This window comes from Ailuropoda melanoleuca, chromosome 14 (assembly GCF_002007445.2).
Source record: "Ailuropoda melanoleuca isolate Jingjing chromosome 14, ASM200744v2, whole genome shotgun sequence".
Lineage (NCBI taxonomy): Eukaryota > Metazoa > Chordata > Mammalia > Carnivora > Ursidae > Ailuropoda > Ailuropoda melanoleuca.
This window is the reverse complement of record NC_048231.1, coordinates 82,177,560-82,203,523: the sequence shown is the minus strand read 5'-3', so window position 1 is coordinate 82,203,523 and position 25,964 is coordinate 82,177,560. Positions and strand designations below refer to the sequence as shown.

General features: G+C 50.1%; 1 protein-coding gene across 2 annotated transcripts; it reads right to left on the bottom strand.

Moving 5' to 3' along the window:
• Window positions 1–1,367: 1,367 nt before the first annotated feature.
• Window positions 1,368–22,802, bottom strand: LIPG (lipase G, endothelial type). 2 transcript variants are annotated; one of them, XM_034642790.1, is made up of 10 exons: window positions 21,989–22,160; window positions 19,419–19,600; window positions 17,603–17,782; window positions 16,401–16,512; window positions 11,256–11,477; window positions 9,570–9,812; window positions 8,710–8,830; window positions 7,789–8,007; window positions 5,716–5,820; window positions 1,368–3,395 (listed from the first exon to the last, which is right to left on the bottom strand). In XM_034642790.1, the coding sequence occupies exons 2-10, from the start codon at window positions 19,455–19,457 to the stop codon at window positions 3,362–3,364; spliced, it is 1,275 nt and encodes a 424-aa protein (XP_034498681.1). In that variant the 5' UTR covers window positions 19,458–19,600; window positions 21,989–22,160; the 3' UTR covers window positions 1,368–3,361. The 2 variants fall into 2 exon arrangements, with proteins under 2 accessions (XP_034498681.1, XP_019664083.1); XM_019808524.2 differs by lacking the exon at window positions 21,989–22,160 and adding an exon at window positions 22,445–22,802 and having other exon boundaries at window positions 1,369–3,395.
• Between the last annotated feature and the right edge of the window lie 3,162 nt (window positions 22,803–25,964).

Genomic DNA, 25,964 nt, shown 5'->3' with positions numbered 1-25,964 from the left:
GAATGGGATCAACTGCGAAAACTGGCAGTATTGGGGGGACTTCACTAGAGGAAAGATGCCCAAGCTGGACTAGCCTGTTTGTAAGGTGGCTACCCTGACCCATTATCTTCCTACCCTAACAGGAAACCTTTCTTTTGATTTGCTCCGCTCCCTCAAGGCAAATCAAAGATTAATTTGACTTAACAAGCATCTTATTTTGACGATGGGAAGGCCTACTAGCCATTGATGCGTGAGCACGACTGAATTGAAAGCTTCCAACTTTCCATCCCTTGTGGAAGTCAGCTACACCGAATAAACAAGAGCTTGGGTTGAGGGAGTAGAAACTCAAGTAAATTCGGAAAATGGAACATTTGAGGAATATGGGAGGGGAAATGCTTGGAGCAATGTGAGAATGGGCCATAAGAAAGGAGGCACCAGGGGAACAAAGTGGGCAGGAAAGGAATGTGGACCTGATGACCAGCCACAGAGTGACGGCTAAGTAAAGCATGATGGTCCACCACTGCATGGAAATTTCTTCAGCCATGGATAAAATTATCATTGAGCTTTATTGCTGCAAGAGAAGTACCTCTGATATTACGTAGAGTGAAGAAAGCAAGAGACATAAGAAAGAGATGTCAGAATTTGACAAACAGTAACTTTGTCTAGTTCAGCATTTTCATGGCACATGGATTTCTCCTCCTCCTCACGGTCTGGAAGGGACCTAATGGGGGACACTTTGAACCGTGGGGATGAGGGAAACATCCTGTGGGTGGCACAGCAAAAACTTAGAGCCTGGACCCCTCTCGGCGTTATGGAGCAGCCCTCAATACCAGCTGAGATTTGAGCACAGTAGAGAACTCATCTTCTGCCTGGCTCAAGTCACTGTTATCTGGGTCCCATGCAACCAAACCTATGTCCTCCCCAAGCTTCACCAATATTCGGCCACCTGCTCTTTTTCCTAACATACACTTCAGGCACGTCCGCGATTTGATTAATTTTCCAGATTGGGACGCCTGGGTGGCTCAGTCGATTAAGCGTCTACTTTCAGCTCAGGTCATGATCCTGGGGTCCTTGGATCGAGTCCCACATTGGGCTCTGCCCACGGGGGAGCCTGCTTCTCCTCTCTTTCTGCCCCTCACCCTGCTTGTGTGCTCTCTCCCTAATCTTTAAAAAAATAAATAAATAAATTTCCATCTTGGTCTTTAGAGAAAGGAGCTATTGTCTACGTCCTACCTATAATTACTATCAAATAGAGAATACAGCTGATACGAAAGTAACTTTTTGTCAAACCTTAGGCTTGGGCAGCCATAATTCTTTCAAATATTAAGAATTGAGATGCCAGACCACAAAGCATTGTATAGATTTTTATTATTTTACTATTAAAAAATTTCAATCACAAAACTGGTTAATTTTAAAATAAAAACTAACCATGTATTTGTTTTTATACATTATATACACTTGAGAAATAAATAGTGTTCTAAGTGTTAAAAAAAAAGCATCATTATATACAAATAAGGCTTCAAGCCAAATGTATAAATACAAGGCGCACTGAGGAATTGATTCCTAAGGTTTCCATTCCTAAAAATAGATGTCAGAAGAAATCAGGACACACCATCAATAACATAGGCTCCACTTTGGCTAGAAACCACTCCCAGAAGCAACAGACAAGGCATACAATTTAAGAAAATACCTTGAATTAAGACTTGACTGGTTACGTCTTCGGAAGTTTAGCATTGAACATACAACTTTGGCACCACACAGATTAAAACTACGTCCTTTAAAATCTAAGTACAACGAAAATCACTCTTCTCCCCCAACCTGACATCCCATCTCCTTCCAAATAAATCTCATCCATAAAACGCCCAGCCTCTGAGAACAGTTGCTTTCCTGGTTATATATTAATAAAAGGGTTTATGGATTTATGGACGGCTCTGAAAAACAATTCCTTGTTTGTCACATCTGGGTCATACTGCTGGGAAAGGCGATGGACCTCTTGGTGAAGTTGCAGAAAGGAGCACACTATGGACTTGCCTCCAGGAAATCTGGGGCATCGGCTAACTCCACCACCGACTTGGTATATAATCCCAGGCATGTGGCCAGACCTCACGAAGCCTCAAGTAGAGGCTTGAGCTGCCCTGCCCGCCTCCCGTTGTGAGTCTCTAGTTAGGTTAGGCATGTGCAAATCTTCGGAAAAGTATAAAACAGCTTCCCAGATATCACGTACAGTCATTCATATCCAGATCGAGAATTGGAGGCTTTTCTGAGCTCAACACAGAGAAGGCACGGGTAGGAGAGTAAGGTATTCGGAGGAGGAAGAAGCCCTCCGTTAAATCTTAGTGCCAGCGCTGTTGGACAGGTGCTGGTTTCTGGTGAGCGGATGTGTAGAACAGATACGTAAGGCCTGCTATCTTCCTAAGCAGATGAGGTTCCGCTCTGCAACAATCACATTCGCGATTGGCCACCCTTCTGTCCCCAGCAACTATGGCACTTCGCTTGCTCCCATGCAAGTGATCAAACATGTCACTCTTCCAGAACCGGCGGAAACCCCTGAACGCCTAGGATCCCCAACTCTCACCCCCTGTATCTGCCCCCCCTGCCCCGCCGTGTCCCTCGTGCCCCTCGTCACGTGTATATCCATGGATCACCAAGACTGGAAGGGAGTCTAGAAATCCCAACCCCCTTAGGTTCCAAGCCTGGAAAGGTTCACGAATGTGTCTACTGCCATGTGCTAATTAGGGCTAAGTGCTTAAGAAACATTTGACCAATCAAAAAATAGGCAACGGAAAACCGAGAACGCCAATGATGCGTGCTTTAGAGAGTGCGCTGGGGAGCAGGACGGAATGTCTGAAATGGAACCAGTATGGATCAGTGCAGCCCACGGAACCCCAACAGTGAAGGCCTCGCCACCACCCCAGCTCTTCACTCCCCTCTCTCTGGGTGAATGAGGTCACAGGTCTGCCATCCTGATGCGAGTAAGTTCCCAGCAGAACGACCTCTCCCCACCTCACAGGTCAGGTCAGGCCAGGCAGCTCACAGCCTTCCACGCACTTCCACGAGTGCTCCTTCTCGGGTTAAGCACAGGCTCACCCAGGCACTTAGAGAGCAGCCCGCTGTGCACAAGCAGCCCCGGGCCTTCGACCCTTTGGACACAGGGCTGGAGTTAGAGCTTTCTAGAGCAGCAGGAACGGCAGGAACAGCAGTGCGTGGTCCGCTCTGGCGAGAAGTCCCAACCATCATAGGAGGTAAGTTGCGGGGCCCGGCAGAGACTCTTTCCGGTGCTTGAGGGTCCAGACCAAGAGGTGTCCTTCCATCAGGTGGGTCCTTAGCAGTAACTCTCCTCCGTGTCCCTGGAAGGCGGGGGTGGGCAGGCCTTGCTGGCCCCTCACAGAAGGTCCACAGCTCGGCTGTAGGAAACCCTGTAAGACAGGCCTCAGTCACTTGCTTGGCAAACACGCCAGCCGGCACTGAGCGTGTGCTCGGTTTACCGCAACCAGGCTTTCTTACACACCTATGACACAGTTTTACTTGCTTCTCATTCAGAACAAGAGGAGAGGGTCCTGAGTGCCTCTTCCTCCCCCTCTCCCAACAAGCCATGAATTCACTTTGAGAAACCCAACACTGGGTTTCTAGCTACTTACACCTCAGTGCTGGCTTGCACAGATTTACCACAATACTCATCCGCCACACACACATGCACACACACACACGCAGGGAGAACTATCTATGAGTCCTCTTTGCTTTGACCTAGAAACACAAGAGAGACTGTAGGATGACAGGAAGGGGACAAGACAGAATCCAGAGATCTTGATTTGAGTCTCAGCTATGCTATTGTGCAACTGAACCTCCCAGAACCTCAGTCTCTTTATCAGTGAATAGGTGACCAGTATCCACATCAGGGGAGAGAATACTGAAGGCTTAGCATATGTCTAGGATATGATTTCTCTCATCTATGGAACATAAGAACTAGGATGATCGGTAGGGGAAGAAAGGGATAAAGAAAGGGGGGGTAATCAGAAGGGGGAATGAAGCATGAGAGACTACGGACTATGAGAAACAAACTGAGGACTTCAGAGGGGAGGGGGGTGGGGGAATGGGATAGGCTGGTGATGGGTAGGAAGGAGGGCACGTATTGCACGGTGCACTGGGTGTTATACGCAACTAATGAAGCATCGAACTTTACATCGGAATCCGGGGATGTACTGTATGGTGACTAACATAATATAATAAAAAATCATTAAAAAAAAAACACATATGTCTAGGGACGTCACGACCTCCTAGTGTTGATGTCTTACTCGGGCTTCTATTGCTTTCTGTTCCTTTGAGGCTAGAGGAATGGATGACTTATTTTCTCAAAGAGGCAGTAGGAGGTGAGTTACAGCATTCTTAACTGTTGTGAAGTTCTGGAGCGGAAAAGAAGAATAAAATGGCTAATCATAAGATATGTTAGCGTAAGAATAATGATAAGAATAATGCCCCTCCCTGGGCGTGTCCAATCTACATGGCTGTTCTGAGGATCCACGAAATTAATATTTGGGGAAACACTTGGAAGGTATACATTTGAATACAAACATAAAGAATTAAAATTATTATTCGAGCAGAATATGCTATGCGCCTGCTCTAGGCTGAGCCGCTCCGTTAGACGGGCAGTTTTCAGAATCCTGTGCGTCCCGTGATCACCAAGCTTGTCATCAGGCTGGTGATCCTGAACAGGAGAGAGCTGTGGGGATGCAGACCGGCCCCCGGGGCTGGCAGACGGTTAATCACAGGGGACCCCAGCATGGGTGCAGCTGCTTGATAATTGATACCCAGTCAAGGTGAGGTGATTTATCTGAGCAAGCGAAAGCTCCATGCTCAAGAAAGAGTACAGGCTTCAGAAGAAAGCAACATCCTGCAAAGGTTCGCCCGGCCATCACCAGCTGGGGGACCTAGAAAGAATGACCCAACTTCCTTGAGCCTTAGGTCCCACCACAGCATGCAGGGTTATCACCACCAGCGTCATGGGGTTGATGACAAGAGTAAATGAGATCGTATAGGGAAGGCACGGAACACAGGTGGGCACGCACCGCGTGCTTGGTGTATGGTGGTCAAATTATTACCCAGCACTTGGGTTGGGGTTAGTGGTGGGGGCCAGTGGGGGGCCTGTCTCCATCGTCTTCAGCTGGCGCTTAGGCTCAGAGGCTCTGTGATGAATTCCCCCTTTGGATGCACCCACTGCCTCACACCATGAGACCGGCCTTCCTTAATTCTGAAGTAATGGGACTCCCGCATGGGGCAATGGGACACTGAAGCAAGATGGGGAGAAATGCCCGCTAGTATCGCCTTACACCAACAGGGGCTCCAGGAACCCTACACATGGGGACTATGTCTTACACTTCTTCTTTACCTCCCACCTGACTCCCCACTCCAAACTGGTGCCCGGAAGGAAACCAGGAGCTCTGGAACCTTCCTACAGCCCCGGTCACCATGAAGAGGTTCATTCTAAGATGGCCTGATTCCTGCGGGGCCATGGGCCATGAACGTCTTCCGGGGAAGGCAGACCAAGAGGCAGAAGGACACAACCACCCTCCGACATCCTGCTTACTCCACGGATTCCAGCTTCTTCCAATAGGTCAGCTTCACAAGAGAAGGGATTTGTATCGGTTTTGCTCACTGCTGGGTCCCACGTGCCCAGACCCATGTCCAGCACATGCTGGGGCACCTGTCAGCGTACATTGCAAGTGAGAAAGTCCCAGTTACCTGGTTTCGTTTTTCATTCCCCAGCCATCTCGACACTTGTGGAACCAGAGCTCTTGGCCAGGGGAGATGCTGGTGTTCTCAAAGTCTTGCACACAAAAAGTTAATCTAGGAGGGAAAAGAAACCACCAATGTAGCCCAAACTCTATACAAATCGGGGAGAGGCACATTGCTGTGCCTCAGCCAGATGGTGCTTTCTGGATCCAAAGTGGACCAAGTGAGGAGAAAAGGGTGTTTTCATCATGCCACACCCTGACCCAAACCTTTGGAACTCCCCATTGCTGCTGCGAGTGTCCTAAACATGTCTCACTCGGACATCTGCCATGATTTGGTTCATGCAGATTTTCATCACTCCCCTTCCACCTTCTTCTGTCTGTCCATCCAAAAGTCTGCCTGCCTTTCAAAGCATAGCCTCTCTGACTCCCAAGCCCTTGACCTTCATAGAAAAGCATCTTGTTATATAAATGTTGGTTTTGCTATTGTCGTTACCTTGTATGGCATGGAGTTAATAACGAATGTCTTATTTTAACATTATACATGCCTCAAATCGCTCATGGATTCCCATACCTGTGGTGAACGACACACTCCTCAAATGGAGGAATTCACAGTACCTCCAACAGGGTACTTGTAAATACCCACCGATAAGCAGAATTGGAATTCAGCTGCGAGTCAAAATCAAAGATTCAGAAAATGCTCAACCAAGAGCACGGAAGAAATCAGTACTCGAATAAGCATTTCGACTATAACTTACAGCCAAACCATGTGGGCCTCGCTGGTGTAGTTAACATGACACCATGGCCAAAAGATGTATATGGGACACCTGACCCTGATGTATGGGACTGGCAGACTGAAAGGACAAAGGCCACATTCAGAATAGGTTTAAGAACCTTTAGCGGGAAGCCCAAACAGCCCATAAACATATAAGAAGGGGACCCACCTCATGGAGATCAGGAAATTAAAACATATTAACACAACACATTAACACAATTCACACCCAATGGTGAGAGTGTCCCACCAAGTGGAGATGAGGAGGAGGGAGAGGGGAACTCTTGCTATTAGACTGTCCATTTGTCTAAACACCTTGGAAGGAGATTTAATAATATCTAATCACGTTGGAGAACGCATTTACTGTAACCCCCCAACAGGGGAAGGGTACAAAGGGGCTTTAGCTCCCCCACTTGCCAGAATCACTCAGACAAGGGACTCAAGCCTCCCCCCACCTCGGCCACGCTGTGCCACAGGTGATGGATGGAAACGGGACACATGAAGAACTGTGATGGAGGAAAAAAAACGGGCAAGGTACAGAGAGGGTGTAGGCTGCTTCCTATCACCCCAAAGCTGGCAGTGACCTCCCAGCAGCCCACAGAAAGACGTGGCCAAGGAAACCCTCCTGTCTTGACAATGGTCTCACCGGCTTCCCTGACTTCTGCTTAGAAGTCTGCTCAGAGAGTCCAGGAACGGTTTTAGGGGCTGACACATATAGGTCTGGAGCTCTCATGCTAGGCTGAACGTTAAAAGCCATGGGGGAACTGCCAGCTGGCACGGCGTAGAGGATTCTCTGTTACTTGACGTCAGGGCCCCACCCCATAACCTTGACTCACAGCCTCCAAAGGAAGGGGATAGTGCTGAAAATCAGGTGCTGGGGAAACCGGGGCCTCAGGCAGGCCTCATCTGTGGGGGCTCCCTAGGCTTGCTACTCGAGTTTTCTCTGGACAGGGGCAAGCAAAGGCGTTGGTTGCATGGACCCCATAGCAAAGAGATCAGCAAGGCAGTGGTCCTAAGGAGCCCATCCAGGAGAAGTCCTCCTTCCTCTGGGCCAACAGAGGGTCCAGCAAACACAACCGAGGCTGGACTCCAGCCCCCACTTTGCCCACCCCCTCAGCTGAGGGCCTGGAATCAGGACACAAGCTCCACAATGGTTGACAGAGGTCTCGATGTAGAATTCACTTTTCCTTGCAAGGTCTGTGGGGTTGCCCACTGCTCTGGGTATGGCAATGTTGGAAGTGCCCTCGCAGCAAAGGAGAGGACACGGCAGACGCAGACGCTCCCTGCTCACCGTTGACACGAGGCCCTTACCTCCGCTGAGTTTCCCCAGACTTGACCCGGATTCGCCTGATACTCAGCTCCCGCTCGGTGCTGCGGGGCTGGGACAGGTAGCTGCGAAGCGCCTTCCACAGGTTGTACCAGGACTGAGCTGTCCCCTCCCAGGTGAGTTTGATCTTCAAGAGGTCTCCCAGGTCCTCCTCGGTGTAGACCAGGAAGGTGTTGGTGGCATTCAGCCCGATCTGCTCCACTCTGCAAGGGGACACAGGAGCAGGTGTCACTGACCTGCCACTGGAAAACTGTCCCACTGTGTGGGGTGACACAGTGGCAGCACCTGCTCCACAGTGACTGTGGAGAAACGGGCCCACAGACACCGGTCTCCCTCTGAACTCCCAGCCCCCTCCTGCCTGTCCCCCTCATTTGACACTTGGGGGGCCTGTCCCACCCCATCTGTGTGCGAGAGTGTATGCAGACACACCGGGTCCCCCTGACTAGACCCTGAGCCCTAGGAAGCAAGTACTTGGATGACATTATTTTGCAATGCCAACATTACTTGGCATGGCATTTTGTACCTTGCGTGCGTTCAACAAATTTACATGATGGCTATGTGCCCTTCCCACATGACAATTAGAAATGGTGCAGGAATGGCATTTACGTTCCAAATTTCCTACAGCCTCAGGTGTCAGGCGTTGCCTGAAATGAAACAGCAGTTTCTGTCCAGCTGATCCAGAGCTTCTCATGCTGCTGATTCATCCAGGAGCATCCCTCCCGGAAAGGGTCTGAGTCAAGGGCTTGGGGGCGAGTGTGGACCACAGTTGTCTCCAGAGCACCCAGCCCTTCCCGCCGGCCTTTGGGCCACGCTCCCCTGCTCTTGTTCACAGATTCCCATGCTCACCCATTCTTAGACCGACTTGTTCTTGGCCCTGAACCCATCAAAGGGAGCTAGGGACTTACATTTCCAAAGGCAGAAGCTGGGAGTCTGCGCTGGTACCATAAAGGGTAACATAAAAGTTGGGCTCGATTTCTCCCAATGCCTTGTAGCTGAAGATATGGATTTTCATCTGATAATGGTAAACTGCAGAGACAGCAGAACAAAGGCATTAGTGAGGTTTGCTGGCCATCTCGGGACACCCCGCCTCTAACTGAGTCACCCAGCACACTGAGTTTTTAGGGGCTGATGTCCTTTTGGTTCAGCCCAGCCTCCAGCCTCCTCTAGCCTCCAGCCTCCCTCTGCTCTTCTGCAGTCCAATGGCATAAGGGATCACGGCAGTATCAAACGAGCCCCAAACTTGGGGTTCAGGGAATTTGGGATGGGGGAGAGTTCCCGCCTAGCAACTCTCTAGCTGTGTGACCTTGAATGAAGGACCAAGGTATGAACTCTTTGAACCCCAGCTTCCTCATCTGCAAAATAACACCCACAAACTCCTATGGTCTTAGAGCATATTGTGAAAAGGCAAGACATGATTTTGATTTGCTGTTGGACCTATCTCCAATTTGTTGTGACACTCAAATGAGAAAAACATGAAATAGATTTGCAAAAGGCAAATGCAAAGAAATGGAAAATTTCTATCTTAATGCAAATTTAAGATATTGATATCGCAATCAGGGAGTGATGATGGGCATCACGGAAGAAGTCCCCACCACTTCTTTTTAATGATTAACTTTCCCAGGGCATGCACAGCGTCATTTGATCTGCAGGGATTTGATTTCATGGGGCCGGTCCCGTCTCTCGGGCCGGGATGTGCGCTTTCCACAACATGGTACTGAGAAGAAGGGAAAAGATGAAGGGCCTTCCTGTGGGGACTGAGGGTCACCTCTGAAAGGCATGCCTGCCCGGGTTTTGAGATACATTTTGCTGTTCCTCTTGCTCCTTGTTTTCTTGGCGTTGTACCCAATGCTATTACACCGGTTCTTCCGGCAACTGAGACAGATCCCCTTCTTGAAGCGATTTGAGTCCGTGCACTGGAACGCAAAACTCGGCTTGTCCTGGTTCACCAGGGAGTCGACAAAGAGGTGGACAGCCCTCTCATGCTCGCATTTCACCACCTCCGTGATTGCTGGCAGACAGGGAGACAGGGAACAATGCAGGATGAGCCTTTCATCAAATACGCATTATGACCCCAAGGGCCATAGACGTGAAGTTACTGGCTCAGAGTCACACGATCAGTTGGTTACAAAGTTAGGAGTATAATTTGGATTTTCTGGCCCACAGGACATCATAATCTCTTATAACCAGAAGCTAAAGCCAGTCGTTCGGTAAATCCTAGGACCTTAAGAAAAATTTGACAAAGCCATCCCATCCCTTCCTCAGTAACACCACGGGCCTTAAGGAATGCTGTCATCTGATGGGGGTCCTAGCCTCGACCTCCAAGCCTTGCAGGGGCTACTTGGATGTTATGACATTGGGAGAGGGCTACAGTCTTAAGACTGAAGGGGAGAGAGGGGACATCTGAAGGGCAGAGATCAGAGTGCAGAGAGTCAACAGGGGCCAAGGCGTAGCAAGACTGCCGGGACCCGAGGCAGCGAGAGAGGAAGTGGGAAACCCGGAAAGAGATTGGTCACTGAGGCCACACATCAGTTTCAGCGGCAAATTCAGTTCAACCCCAGTCTGCTGAGAACAGGCTCAGGCATTAAGAAGGTAAATCATAAGTAGTGGAGACATCATCTTGGTTTTCCTTCTTTAAAATGTCACAAAAAATCAAATTTTAGTGCATCCATTCTGTAGAAGATTGTACAGCCTTTAAAAAGAATAAGGTAGGGGCGCCTGGGTGGCTCAGTCAGTTAAGAGTCTGCCTTCGGCTCAGGGTCCTGGGATCGAGGCCCACATCCGGCTCCCCGCTCCGTGAGGAGCCCGCTTCTTCCTCTCCCTCTGCTCCCCCTGCTTGTGCATTCTCGCGCTCTCTCTCTCAAATAAATCAATAAAATCTTTTTTAAAAAGAATAAGTTAAGTAAATCTATGTGCTCTGATGTTTAAGGACATTCACTATATATATAAATATATATATATATGTAATGACTGAAAAAGGAAAGTTACAGAACTATTTGATTTCAAAAAATATAATCTCTCTCACACACGCACATGTGTGCACACACACACATTTGCAAAGAAAAAAAGACCAGAAGGATACATACAAAATTGTTCCTATCAGCTGCCTCTGAAGATTGAAAGAGGAGTGGGAGAAAGGGGTCTACTTTTTGCTCTATGCGATTTTGCATTGCTAGATTTTTTTTCCCCAACAAATATATATTCCTTTTCTTATAAAAAGAAATAAATCAATAATAATTGGGACCTCAAAGCATGAGGACGCCAAGCAGAGACCCAAAGATGGCTGTTAACAAGCCTATAAAAGGACAAGTTGTACATGGGGTTGGCGGCCCCCGTTGGGGCGGGGGCATAATGAAATGAACATCGTTGGGAGCACAACCAGCTCGGGCTGATTCAGGAGCAGATGTGATAACCGAGTCAAACCTCTCCACGAAGCAGAAAACAAGGCACTCACTTCCATATGCGATTGACCCCAAGACGTCATTGAGTCCACAGCCCGGCTGGAAGTCACCCCCGTTGGGGTAGATGTCGATGTGGCCCACGGGCATCTGAATCCCGATGCTCAAGCCGAAGGAACGTGTGTAGGTGTGGAGGACATCCACGAAGTCTGCATCGTCAGGGGACAGCCTCCTGTGGATGTCCACCCCTTCGAACAACGGCCCGGCGGGATCCAGACCTACAGCAGAAGAGGGAGCCAAGGCCAACTGTGTCAGGTGTGCCACATCCACGAGTCCTGACTTAAAAGTAAACCCACATGTGCGCAATGAAGGCATCCGCGGAGCCAAGCCCCGTAAATCTGGAACCGTGTGATGCCCACACTTGGGGAACCTGCACTTTCTTCTTGACAGACTCAGAGAGCTGGCTGCCAGGTTCACAATGACATGCAGCTCCCAGGAGCCCCAGACTGTCAGAAATGGAGCAGTTCTGGAAAGAACGCAGGCTGGCTGAACTAAGTCATTTGTCCCATTTATTCTGCCACTGAAAGCCATCCACAGCCTTAATTTAGCAGGCTTTTTATGCAATAACCAAGCTACCTGCCTCTTTTGGAGGGAAGACTCAGTTTACCCAAACTGAGCTATTTGTATATGGACTTACTCTTCCCCCTCCTTCAGTGATGAATCAAGCCCAAGGGTGGAATGGTGAGATCAGGGGTAGGGGCCACACCAGACACACTGAGGAGCCATATCCCAGGCCTCCTGAATTCCTGTATTTTGCAGCTAGAAGGAGAACTCTTTTTGCCTGCAAACTTCCCGCACTGAACAGGCAAGCAGCCATGTAGAGAGAACTGGTTCTCACATTTGAAACAGCACAAATATCACTGGGAGCTTGTTGAAAATTCAAATTCTACTATGTAGCTATAAAAAAAAAAAAAACTCTGGAAGGAGGGGTGCCTGGGTGGCCCAGTCGGTTAAGCGTCTGCCTTCAGCTCAGGTCATGACCCTAGGGTTCTGGGATCGAGCCCCACATGGGGCTCCCTGCTGAGCAGAGAGCCTGCTTCTCCCTTTCCCTCTCCCTCTGCCTGCCGCTCCCCCTGCTTGTGCTCTCTCTCTAATAAATAAATAAAATCTTAAAAAAAAAAGAAGACACTGGAAGGACACACAAGCCACTGGCTACGTGGGCACATGTGTGCTGGCGGAGAGGGCAGGGAAGGGAAGCATGCAGGTAGTAGCAACAAGAAAAGAGGCTTTTATTTTGGAACCACATGAATGTAAACCATTCAAAAAAAGAGTTTGAAAAGCATGAGATGCAGATTCCCCAACCCCCTCGAGATTCTATGGCTCCATCTGGTGTGGAGCCCGGAAATGTGTATTTATGCCCCAGGTGATCCTAAAAGGAGGTGGTCTATGAACTACATAGGACAAAACTCCTCCCACCGTCAGTATCATCAACACCATTGAACCGGAACATCTTAATCCATCCAGCTCACGTGAGATAGTAAGAGATTAAGTGCTTGTCAGTGCGGACACTAGCTGCTATTACCAAGCGCAAGTAATTTTGGGATTCGAACTCATGCCAGCCTGGAAGGCTCTCTGCCCTACAGACACAGGGAGAGGGCCTGGAGAAAGTTGAGAATACTGTGCACTGTTTAGTCTAGAACAGTGGTTCTCAGCTGGGAGTGATTTTGCTCCTAAGGGGACATTTGGCAATGGCTGGAGACATTTTTCATTGTCACAGTTGTGGGGAGAGGGAGAGAAGCTGCTAGCAGCTAGCGGGAGGAGGCCAGGGGGGCAGATAAACACCCAGTAAGGCTCAGGTCAGCGCCCACAACAAAGCATTAGCTGACCCAAAATGTGAACAGTGCTGAGGCCTGGAAACACCGCATCAGAGAGGAGTGAAGACTAAGAACAGAGTCATAAAGGGAGGAGATGGGTAACAGAACCCATCAGATCCCAGCACAAGCACACTGTGAGGCTTGAATCACTGGGGTGATTTCAGACAAAACCATAGGCAGAGCTATTGTCTGGCGTGGACAGTAAACTTAGGAAACTCGTCACTCAGGAGTACTGTAGAGGCTGAAAATAAACAGGTTCCAGAAGCTTCGAGAAATGCCCGTATGACCAAGGCAGAAAGGAAGCCCGGCCTGTCTGGTGGCTCACCCATAGGCCAGGGCCCCAAAGGAGGATGGCACAAAAGCAGTGACTCCCCCCCGCACGGCCCACAATGACTCGGTTCAGAGGCTTCCAAGGGCTACAGTACCAACACAGGGAGCCTCCCCCTGCCTCTTGCTATATTTTCTGGAAGAAAAAGAGAGAGAGAGAGAGAGAGAGAGAGAGAGAGAGAGAGAAGACCATTCTGCTTTGCAACCAATACAAGAGAGGGGCTCTTTGCTTGATGCGAACAAAAGTCTCCACCAGACGGTCAGTGCCATGGAAACCAAGCTGAGCTGGAGGAATGCGGGCGGCTGACTGGGCTTCTGGAGAACACAGCTGGGAAGGGAGGGGGGTGGGGGCAGGCTGACCATCACCTACCCAGACTCACCCAGCCTGACACAACGCCAGCGCTCATAGACGATGGGGAAAAGTTGCACAACTTGCTTTTTTTAACTAGGAATAGAAGGGAGAGCTTGTCCTCGCCAAAAAAAGAACAGGTGGAGAACCGCCCCTTCTTCCATTCGGTCAGAGCCTTTCCAAAGATGTTTTGTCCAGCAGACGGAACACATACACGCATGCACACGCATGCACACCCGGAAAACCTCTGCACTCTGGCCTGGAGGGCGGGCCCTGCTGCATTGCAATCACTATTTTATCTGCACCGACAAAGGAGAGGTGGGATGGCGCGCGTGGCTAGGTACGGGCTCAGCAAGCCGACGGCCTGGGTTTTAATCCTGACCCTGCTACTTAGGATGTAAGATGTTGTTCCCATTATTTAAGCACTGAGTCCTAGTTCCCCCATCTGTAAAATGAAGCTGAAAGGCCCCTGTGGCCCCTTTGCGATGGGTCTTAGAGATAGCATAAAGTCCTTGTCACATCTTAGATACTTGACATTAGGAAGAATCTGGCCCAGTGTCTGTACAGAGTGGACACTTAATTCATAGTTCTTGAATGAACGAATGAATCTACTTGCTTATTTGTAACTAACTAGACACAGGTTCAATTAGAAATCTATGACCTCTTCCCTAGTATTGCACAGAATGTTCTCAAAAGCCTAATCTCTCCACAGCTCTAATCCAAGCAGACCAGGATTCAGGTGTCCCCCTGTTGTTGAATGCGCAATGGCATCACATGAGCTGCAGTCTGGTCCTTCTACTAGTTGGGACCCCCTGGTTCTCAGGCCCATGGGAAGTCTACCAACGGAGAGGGGAGGAGAGCACACACGCCTCCCCCATCGGACACGCACAACAGCATGCATCAGGTGAGCCACATACCCTCTGAGAGGCTGCTTGGCAACGGGACAGAGGGTCCTCCTTCCCGCCATGCTCACCCAGGCCCCTGCCCACAGAGACAGGCTGGAGGAAAGGGGCGTGCTTCTGACAGGCAGACGGCGCGAAGCACTGATTAGCATTCGGCCAGCAGAGCCCGCATCTCAGCAGCTGCCACCCAGGCAGGGGGAAAGAACTGGAAAACTCTTCCCTAGCCCCGTCTCATTTCAGATTCAGAAAGGGGGGACGAGAGGATCTGCAGCTTGTCCTTGCAAGCCAACGACCCTCATGGGGGGCGGGGGAGGGGAGTTGGGGACCTGATACTCATATGCGCTGCAGTTTGAACTAGGCTGGTCTGGCTCTGAAACATCATGCCTGTCACTGGGAGCCGGGGATGCTGCTCAGACAATGGAACCCAGAGTGCCTTAGAGCGGACCAGCTTTGCACCAGCAATGGGTTAATGATCAGTCACGTGACCACACAATCGCGTCCACCTGGACGCTTAGGCCCCACAGTCTTGGTAGACAAAAATGAGGCTCTCAAACTATCCTAAATCAAATAACTGGGCCTTAAGGCGTGTGTGTGTGTGTGTGTGAGTGTGTGTGTGTGTGTGTGTGTGTGTGTGAGTGTGTGTGAGAGACTGAAGCCCAGAGATGATTGGAGGTGGGCCAATAAAATTTCACAAATATATGTGTTTTTAAACCTACCCCACTAGCTTGATGCTAAAACCTGAAAATCTACCTTTACTAAATCGTTTGTTAGCTAAGAACTCCCTTCTTCCTGCTTTAAAATAAAAACCCTGCCAGGAAAGAAACTGATCAAATCTTTCTTTCTAGGTGACCAGTTGGGCCCTTGGTATCTTGGAGGTGAGAGGGAAGCTGGGAGTGAAGACGAATCAAAGAATTCTGGAAGGAAGATAAAAGTTTAGGGCAACAAATTTTCCATTAATTTCAGCCTAGAGGAAGCACAAAAATGGGAAAGAAAATCACACTTTTCAAATCATTAAATGATTTAAGCCAAACACACATCAGAAGGTCACCAAGACGGAAAATGCAATTTTTTCCTTGATGACCTGGGTACCAACATCAGAACAGTCTCTTTAATGACAAAGTTGAAGCATCCATTCTAAACAGATAATTACCACTAATAAACATGCCAGCAAAACGTGCCTTTTCCGTTGGGAAAAGGTTGTAGGTGGATGAAACAGAAATAAGGCAGAATTCAAACTAGAATCCACTCGTTCCATTCCCTGGAGGCCCCGAGCATCACTGGCAGACGACAGCATGAACCCCAAAGTTTCACAGGTCAGGATCCACCCCAGTTCTGCACGTTAGTTATTAGCTGTTCGCTCCTGGATGTTTCCTCGCCTGTCAGACTAGACCGGTGGTTTTCAAACTGTGTTCCCTGGTGCTCTGGGACCCTGAGATTTCTCTGGGCAAGGGGAAGGCCTCATAGCAAAGTGAACGCTACCCACCATCTTTCCAGCTTCGACCAGAACATCCCTTCTATCTGTTTCCTCTATCAGGGTCCCTCACAAGTTCAACTTGAAAGAAGGACTCTGTGGCTAAAAAGAACCCTGGAAAGTTCTGGGTTAGATATCCTCCGGGTCCCTTCCAAAGCTAACGCTCTACGGCTCCCTCATGCAGCCTCTGCGGGAGCTCTGCGGTTCAGAAAAGCCAGCTTGACAGAGGAGCTGAAGGAGCCTGGGGGTCAGCCCGCAGCGCAGGAAGCAGATCCTACCTGTGATTCTGCCCACCGTGCCCTCCACGAAGTTGCCAGCGTACCCAGCCACGTGAGCTCCGAGGCTGTAGCCGATCAAGTGGACATTCCCAAGAGAAAAATCGTCCTTTTCCTGCGGGAAGTCACAAAAGTGTGTGAGTGAAGTGTGTGGTCCTGAGCCCACAGGGTCACCAACAATTCAACAATTCTGTGGCCATAAGGAAGAGCCAGGGGAACTGGGGACAGAGGCTTGCCAGGGAGTCACCCACATTGCTGGCAGCCAGGGAAGGGGAGGGCAAAAGGACTTTACAGCACATTAAATGCCTAGTGCTGAGGGCAGGGTGGAAGTTATGACCAGAAGCTACATCCCTGACCCTTCGGCTACACTTCCATTCCCTCGGGCACTAGGAGAGGTGGGGGTGCCCATGCGGAAGACAAAGCCACTGGACCCACTGGAGAGCAAGCATAAGCCACAGCCCGCAGCAGCCTACTCTTTCCCCACTTCTTCGGCTGCAGGAGCTGCTGGCCTACTCACCACAAGCCCAGAGAGAGGGCACTTTGCTGGCAGGGTGAGGAGGTGGGGCCTGGACCCCACAGCTCAGAAACCGAGCCCTACAAAACAACCCAGGCAGAGAACTAGGGTACTGCTCGAGAACCCTGACCGGACTGCTGTCAGGATTTATCAGATTCCATGGGCAAAAGGAAGGGCAGACTGGAATTGCCCAGATCATGGGGTCACTCTGCCAGTACACCCCTGCCTCAGGGTAAGTCTGCTGATCTCAGGCAAATCATTAACCTATAGAGAGTAAACGTAAGGCCTTGAGATCTGTTTTCCACACTTAATATTTTAAGCGTGGCATTCAACTGCATTTGTTGGAACCAACCCTCTCTTCCCCTTCAGAGGAAAAGAGCAGACTTCGGTAAGTTTTCGCAATTTCAAGCTGGTCCTGGCTCCTGACTATTCCCAACCTGGGAGCATTAGCAAGTAATGACCCATCAGGCAAATTTTCTCCTGGCAAAGAATCCAACAGGCAAGATCCAGAGAAATCTCAATAACTAGAACGCTTTCCAAAGTTCCAGCTTTCAAGCATTTCAAGCAATACTTAATTCAGTAAAAATTTGAATCCCAAAGACATTTTTAGACTCCTGGAGTGTTAACACAGTCTGAGCTGTATTTACTTAAGATGGTTCTGGTTCAAGGTCTTGTTCTTAAAAGCAGTTACCTGCAGCCAATCGAGCATCCTTGCAACACTGTGTCCCACCACCCTGGTGTTATTGACTGCGTCCGTGTAAAGCTTGTGGGCCAGGGGAAGCCAGTCAACCACGACGACGTTGGCTTCTTTCTCTCGTATCTGCAGGGCTGACACCAGCTTGTAGAGCCAACTTTCAAACATGCCACTCATCTGCAAAGAAAACAGGACATTTAAGAAAAAAAATTCTTCTTATGGTTTCGTAAGTCCTAAGAATATGGAATTCAGTTCCATGGCCCTCACTCCAGCCAGTTCCAGAACTTTCCCAATGGCTACTCAGGCACCAAACATTTGCACATGAGCAGGGCTGGCCATAGGCAGGATTGCTATGTGAGTGTTTGTCTTCCATTGCTCTTTATATCTTGCTTTTCCTATCAAAATTTCCATAGCTGGTGGCTGAGGCTTCCACCCACTGTCCAGGAGGGCCACCATGAGATAAGTGTTGGAGGCCATTCTGGCCTGGGGTTAGCCTGAGTCCCTGTCAGACAAGCACATGGCCCCAAAGGCTGCCCTGGAGAATTAGCTTCTCTATGGGAGATGCAAGGAGATGGTGTCTCCTAGGCAAATGCAGAGTTAACAGATGACCCCTTCCCACAACCCATCTCTGCCATCCGTCTTGATTCCAGAGTAGGGAAGATCTCTCCCTGGAATCCCAAATTAGAACTCAGAACACATTTTCCCACAAAAACAAAGTTGTAAATAGTGCCTAGGTCCAGTTGTAAACCTATCTACATGTACATTATTAGATAAATAGATTTTCTGTGCCTAGCCTGGGAACCCAAACGCCATTTACAATCTTGCTTCTATGGGAAACTGCTGTTCCAAGTTCCAAACAGATTACAAAAGAACTTTCTGGAATGCAACCCATTTGTAAGTTGCAGGCAGTTTGTATTTGCATTTTGACGGGGGGCTTAAAAAGGTTCAATTGCATGATTCTAATTGTAGGCTGTGGGATAAGGATAGAGAGCCAAGCCCCTAACCATCTCTCCAGGCATATTAGATAGATAGGCACCTACCCCCCCCAACACACCCCCAGGCCTGACCCCAGCAGTTGGTGATAGACCTAAAGACCCAGAAAGCATGTAACGGATATGAATTTCTCATCATTAAAAGGAGGAATGTCCCCTCCCAATTAGCCCAGGCAGAAACCTGCTCACTTAATAGTGTCATTTTCCTACAGACCATCATTATATGAATGAATAAACCCCTCGCTGGTCAAAAGCTTCTAAAGCCGAGCGTTAAAGCCCTTTTTTGTTGAAGTTTGTCATGGGCCTTTCAATATGAATTGCTCAGCTAGGGCACATAAAAAGCCCCAATGCCTTTAACCGGAGCCATCTCTATGCAAACAGGAGGGCACCATGCCAACGGCGGCCAGCAATCCAGGCCAGCTGGCTCTTCATAGACTCTCAGAGCCAGTCAAGTTGCTGAAGTTCAGCTCAGCTCTTAGGGAGGGACGGCCCCCGCGAGGCAGTGGTTGACCAATGTAATTAAGTGTAATTAGAGGGCCCCTTAAGAGCCAGTGGAGCTGGGCCGCTGCCTCCAGGAGAGCCCCTTTCTGAAAGCCCGCTGTGTGCCAGCATTAAATACCACCCTGCTGGAGTCCACATTGCCCCCTCAGCAAAGTGCCCATTACATTCTTCACAGCTGTCTGCAACACAAGCAGCCACAAGAAAAGAGGGGGAGAGCGAGAGAGAGCAGAATCGGGAAGCACCAGTCTTCTTTTTAATTGGCCAAAACAAAGGAAACCAAATCTTGTGTCGAGCGGCAGAGCTCCCTCCCCGGGGCTCACCGTCCATCCATGAATGATGAAAAAGGTTTTGGCCGTCATGTTGAAACCACAGTCTTCCAAGGGCTGGTTGTGGCCGACGGAGAGGTAGCATCCCTCGTGGTCTGAGTCCCCCGAGGTGCGGAGGCTGAATCTCACAGGAGGTTCAGCAGCTGCCTGCACATTCCTGGGTTTGTGGTGCTCATCTGGGGGAAAAGGAACAGTGCATGGGTGCCTCTAGCGGACTCGGACAGTGAGAGACCTGGGGTCTAGTTCTGGTTCAATCTTGAGCACATTACTTAATCCTCTGGGTTTCAGTTTTTATACCTGCCGAATGTTTTCTCCTCACTTCCCAGGAGAGTTGCACAGATATGATAATGAGACATCTCCTCCATATTTAAGAATATTCATTAGTCATGCGTATTCATTACTGTGACTCTGAAATAAACAGGTGTCTCTTGCTCTCCTTTCCTCCTCCCTATCAAACGAGTTCTCCTTCCCTCAAGTGACTACTTGGTCCTCGATTCTCTTTCCTGAAATGCTTGGGACCAGCTGAGATGGAGAATTCAGAATGTTTCAGATTTTAGAAAGGCATATGGCGCATAAGCCATGTGGTACATGACATCCCCAGTGCCGTCTGGAGCATTCCCCAGTCGTCAAACACACGAATATTCCTGCAGGGAAACACAGAACTACTCACCACTCAAGGAAAAAGTAACGATTATAGATAGCCTCATGTCAATTCTGGTCAGTTTTTGCTGCCAAATGAGCCCAGGGCAGGTAAGGCCGAGTCTTGCCAAATTACCAAACAAATGTTCCAATTTTGAAAGATTCTGGATTTTGGAATTAGAGATAAGAACCTATCGTACAGTGGGCTTCCCCTAGCATTCCCAGCTGGATTCCAGCACTTACTCCGAAGAGTTCCCGCATCCTCAGGACTCCTTGTCATACCAGACATGAGCCAGACGTTCTTCTAGTTTGTTAAATAAATGGCTGAAGCCATGGGGGCAAATTCATAAAAGCAGCAAAACTGCTCCTTTCCGCTCCACTGCTCACACACAGCACCCAGCTCCCAAAACACAGCGGATGTCACTGAGGTCCCTACGGCCTCTTAACTCGAAGCACTTCACCACCATGCAATTAGGGACAGTCATAAACGAACCCCATCCAGCTTTCTTCCAACCATCCAGAAAACTATCCCTTGATGACAGGCTTGGAAATTAGCAAATCTAACTCTCCTATCACCCAGAGAGAAAGGGAAAAAAATACCAAATGACCACTCCAGGAGTTTTCATTTATCCCAGAGCTAAGAAGCAAATGGAATCATGGAAGGAGAGACCAAGATGGTAGAGAAGGTGACAGTGGGGAGGAAAAGAATACACCAGATGTAAAAGGATAGGGTTCCAGAAAATGCAACTAAATATACAGGAGCAGACCTCGGGTTAATTGTCATTAAAGTAATGAACAAAAGCCCCAACCAGCAGAAATTTGAACTATGGACAAAGATGGTCTGCCTCTCCAGTTCCCACCCAGGTAGTCATTCACAGAGACCAGATGGGGAATTGTAGGACAAAAGGACAAAAGGCTTCTGGCTTCCTGGGACAGATTTGTGGATGAACCCACATATCGACATAAAACATTCCCCTGAGTATCTGGCCTTCTCCGACTCCAGAGTTCTCCAGCTTCATTCCTACTACTTTTAGCCTGGGTCACTTCAACCTCTGGGACTTTATCATTGTTCTTCACCCATGTTGCCCTTACGGCTCATTCTCTTATGTCCTTCAGTTCCTCTGTCCGTGGTCAAACTTCACAGTGAGGGAAAACTGACCATAGATTAAAACTACGCCACCTTCTCCCACCAGCACCCTGTTCCTTCCTCTGCTTTACTTTTCTCCCACCGAGCATCATTTATATATTTTAATGAGTTTACTGTCTGTTTTCCCACTACTGAATATAAGCTCCATGAGGCAGGGGTCTTCATCTGTTTTGCTCACTGTTGTATCCCCTCCTCCTAGAACAGTGCCTAGCACTAAGCAGGCACACAATAAATCCGTTCTCGAGAGGCTGAAAGGATGGCTCACAAATACTCAGAATCATGGAATATAGAATTTGGAAGGAACGTAAGCGTCTTACAGGAGAGAAGCTAGAGATGTGACCTACCCCAGGTCACAGTCCCAGTTAGCGCTAAACATGTTAGGTAAAGCAAGGCTTTCCCATTCATTCAAATTAACCTGCCCACGTGTACATAAACCGACATGAACCAACATCATGTCCGTGATGGCTCAACCTCAGCAGAATAGTAAAAGATGAGATAATGGGGTGGGGGTTGGGGATCTCCCCTCTCCCCTCTCCCCTGCTTAACTGATTGACTTGGCACACCCGATGGGTGATCCTACCCTCATTCCACCAGGACAGGCTTCCTGTAATGGAAGAGACTGCCATACAGAACTCCGAAGGAAGAAAAGCAAGCATCTAGGAGGAGGAAGGTGAAGAGAGGTGGGTAGGAAGAGGAAGAGCGTGATTGGAAGGGTGTAGGGGGTTGGAGGCTGGCCACCTGGGGGAATAAGCCCAGCAGCTTTCGGCACGTTACTCACCAAATGCTCCCCGCAAGCACTAACCAAACCGGAGCCAGCTACGCTGCCGCCTTAACTTTCCAAACACCTACACCCAGATTAGGAGGGGCGCCAGGCCATTTAGCTCTAATAGCCTTCTCGCCTCTAAGAGCAGCGGCAGCCGATTCTGCTGGTTGGACGGCACTGATCCAGAGAACCTTATCATGGAAGGGGTGGGGCGAGGGGGTGAGCGCACGGGCCAGTGCACCCGCCGGCCCGGCGGCTTCTCCGATGCCTCGCTGGGGATGTCCTCTTCAGAAGCGCCAAGGAGCAAGTGAACTGCAAAGCTCATTAGGTGGAGCAACTGGGCAGTGGGAAAGACAGGAGGATTTCGCAGGCACCAGGAGAGGCTGGAAAGGGGTCGGCAAGCCAGAGAGGGGACGTGGCACAGAGAAGTTGGGGGGGAATGGGGGGGTAATAAGAATAAGTGCACGTTACCTTGCAGCCGTCCCTCCGGACCAGGGGGCGTGGAGCTTCCCGCCGCAAAGCAACAATAGACGCCCCAGAGGCAGAGCAGAGGGACGGAGTTTCGCATCCTTCCCCGCCACACCCCCTTCCCCGAAACAGGACTGAAAAAGAGAACACCTCTCGGGGTTTCTAGCAGCCAGCGTGGGTAAGACCCAAAGTGGGCAGCCCTCTCTCGACCAGAGAGCGGTGGCCTTAGCTAGCGGCAGGTGAAGGTGGGAGTGAAAACTTGGCTGATCTGAGCCGCGGGGAGTGGCAGGGAGTATGAAGGGGCTTGAACTGGATCTGTCCTCACCCGTGCCGCCCGCCCGGGAAGCCAGGACTTGCCGCTGTCACTCCTCGAACTCGCGGCGAGGTAGTTTTTTAAAGTATGGGAGTCATCTGACCCATCGCCAGATGGTGATTTGCATAATTTATTCCCGTCCCCGGACTCTGATTGGTCACACCTTCACTGACGCAGGAACCGAGACTCCCTAAAGTTTGAATGAAAGAGCCGCACACCCACCGCATGGACGTTCAGCACCGGCAGCCTCGCTTCCAACCCCGCCCGCTTGGCTGGCAGCCGAGCTCCCGCCACCCCACTTCCTCCTAGTGCCGGCTCTCGGACCCCAGACTCTCCCTCGCCCCCGCCGCCCCACGGGGGACACTGCCCCGAAACGCTGCGCCCGCTGGGAACGCGATCCCCGGAGAAGGCAGGTTATCCTTTCCCAAGTGCAAAGCCAGCCCTGCGCGCGAAATGAGCTTTCCGCGCAGCCAAGAGTCAGGATGGAGGAGAGGTCACTAGGTCACCCTTTGGGTCCTTCTCTTCTCGAGGTCCCCGCACCCCCAGCGAGGCCCGAGCGCGACAGGTGCGTACAGAGTGATCTGACAATAATCGGGCAGAGCTGAGGGGCTGTGGGCTGTGGCCTGGGCTTTTCAGGATCGCTCGGAGCCTTTTCCGCGGCACCGTTCCGCCACTAGCAGCAGAACTTCGGGAAAGCCACCCAGCTTCTCTAAGGTCGTTCGGTCGTCCGCAGTACTCCGGTGGTAACAGTTCCCGCAGCTTAGGGATGTTGGGGAAATTAAGAGAGATCTTGTCTTGGGCGTGGAGTGCTAGAGGGATACCAGGCGGCACTCCCCAAAGGCACAGTGAGCCAAACTTAGAGGTCTCAGACGCGTGACCAGCGCCAAGTCTCGGCCGACGCGCGCAACTACCTGTTGAGTGGAATTAAGCAGCAGCTTCTTCCTTTCCTTGGTCATTTTTTCCTTCCTGGCCTTCCCTTTCTTGATCCGCGTCCCTGCTCCCTTCTGGAGTGGCTCCGGCTCCTCGGCTCCCCGATTCGCCGGAGGGATCCCGGGACTGAGAACGTAGAGCGCCGGAGACCTTGGCAGTGAGTCTGCTTCTGGCGCCCGGGAGCCAGAGCTGAACCTGGGGCACCCGCGGCGCGGCCGAAGGGACAACTGGGGGGCGGCTGCGCCAGAACAGCCCTTGGGGGTAGGAAGGGCAGGAGGCGCCACGACAGGGCTGCGCTCCGCGGTCCCTTCGCGTTCCAGCCAGCCGGAGCTGGCTCTCCAAGACTGCACCTTTGACCTCGAGTAACCCCACCTTCGCAGGGAGCCGGTCCCACTCTTGCCTGGGGAGGAAAATGCGCCGGCAGCCTCGCGCCCCTCTCTTCCTGATGTCGGGGCCCCAGGCGGGGAGATCGGTATGGGGAAACCAGTCCGGAGAAGCAGGTCCTGTTCCGGCCTATTCTCGTTACTTTTGTTACTGCGGCTGCCAACGGAGCACGATTTGTCCCTCCCCGTGTGCAATAATACATTAACAAGAGGCAGGCTGGCTTTATTGTTTAGTCTTAAACCCCGTGCACTTTATGGGATGGTAACCCCAGATATGTTCCTTCCACTTTGCTCCAGCTCTCCTCCATTGATAAACAATGCAGACGTAAGTCAGGTATTACCTGCCTTTTGCAGATAGGAAAACTAAGTCATGGGGACAGGCTGTAGGTTTGAAGGACGTTTTGACAACCAGGTCTCTCTCCTCTGCTGTTTAATTTGGCCAGTTGGCTTCTAAATATGTGCTCTTGGGAACCATGTCCCCCATCTTCCATGCCTCAGCGGCAAAAATCCCCTTTTCTGTCCTGAGTCGCTCAAAGCCATAGTCCCTTAGGACCTTAACTGGACAGTGTGGAGCATGGGTCTTGAGGGTCGTTGCCACATGTGAGATTCCCTAGGGGAACTAGGTATTCCTGCAAAGTTGCTATCCTTCCTGGGGGGAAAAAAAACAAAAACAGATTCAACAAAATCAATATCCATTTTTTTTAACTGCCAAGGTTATGAAACACTCTAAGTTTTATTGCTGGTTGGTTAGAGTGCCCTCCTGTGTCTCTATATTAAAATATAATGTAAGAAATGGCAAAGGAGGGGCGCCTGGGTGGCACAGTGGTTAAGCATCTGCCTTCGGCTCAGGGCGTGATCCTGGCGTTGTGGGATCGAGCCCCACATCAGGCTCCTCTGCTATGAGCCTGCTTCTTCCTCTCCCACTCCCCCTGCTTGTGCTCCCTCTCTCGCTGGCTGTCTCTATCTCTGTCAAATAAATAAATAAAATCTTAAAAAAAAAAAAAAGAAATGGCAAAGGACATAATGAAATTTCAATCACAGCATAAGAGTAATGTATAATATCAACTGTTTGTTATACTTCATACTTTCCGGAAGAACCATGAGGAGACCTGGGGAGCCTCCTGTGTGGAGGAAGTCCCTATCTGGGGAGTTTCAGGAGAAAATTCTGTTTGGGGGTGCCTGGGTGGCTCAGTTGGTTAAGCATCTGCCTTCAGCTCAGGTCATGATCCTGGAGTCCCAGGGATCAAGCCCCGCATCGGGCTCCCCGCTCAGCAAGGAGCCTGCTCCTCCCTCTGCCCCTCACCCTGCTTGTGCTCTCTCTCGCTCTCAAATAAATAAATAAAATCTTTTTTAAAAAAGAAAATTCTGTTTCTGTTGCAGTCAAAATTTCAAGGTCTCAGCCTACCCTAGTAAAGGATTCTGGTCATTCGTTTTGCCTGCCAACATGTGAAGGCACCTTTCTATGTTAAAGGAATTAATTCCCCCTTTCTGAGAGCTTTCCAGCCTCCCTTGCAGGTAGAGTTTAAATTCGGCCAAACTCTGACCTGGGAGCTAGTGAGGCCAGAAGCACGTGGCCACTCCACTCTACCGGCACAGCCAGCTCTGGTTCTCTGGGGCAGCAGTGGGACCACCAGGTAGACCAGTCTGCAATGGGATTTGGCCACTGCCACCTGCCTGAATGCTCTCCCAAGCCTGGTTCCTATGCCCTGCAGAGATTGGGGATTACTAGCCAATATCATTTTAATGAGTTCCTCTTCGGCATAATGAGCCTGAAACCGTATTGCTCACAGCTAAGAAGATGACTCAATCACCTGAGGTTAACTGAGCAGCTACCACAGGTGAAACAGTAGGCTGAGCACCCCAAGGAATGTTCGGGAGGACAACCCTGCCCTCGTGA

Excerpts from the sequence above, each read along its gene's own strand:
- LIPG (XM_019808524.2), bottom strand. The coding sequence starts at position 22,541 with ATGCGAAACTCCGTCCCTCTGCTCTGCCTCTGGGGCGTCTATTGTTGC. Across the intron at positions 17,783-19,418 it reads TCATCATTCATGGATGGACG|ATGAGTGGCATGTTTGAAAG; the intron begins GTGAGCCCCGGG and ends TTTTCTTTGCAG. Across the intron at positions 16,513-17,602 it reads GGATGCTCGATTGGCTGCAG|GAAAAGGACGATTTTTCTCT; the intron begins GTAACTGCTTTT and ends GACTTCCCGCAG.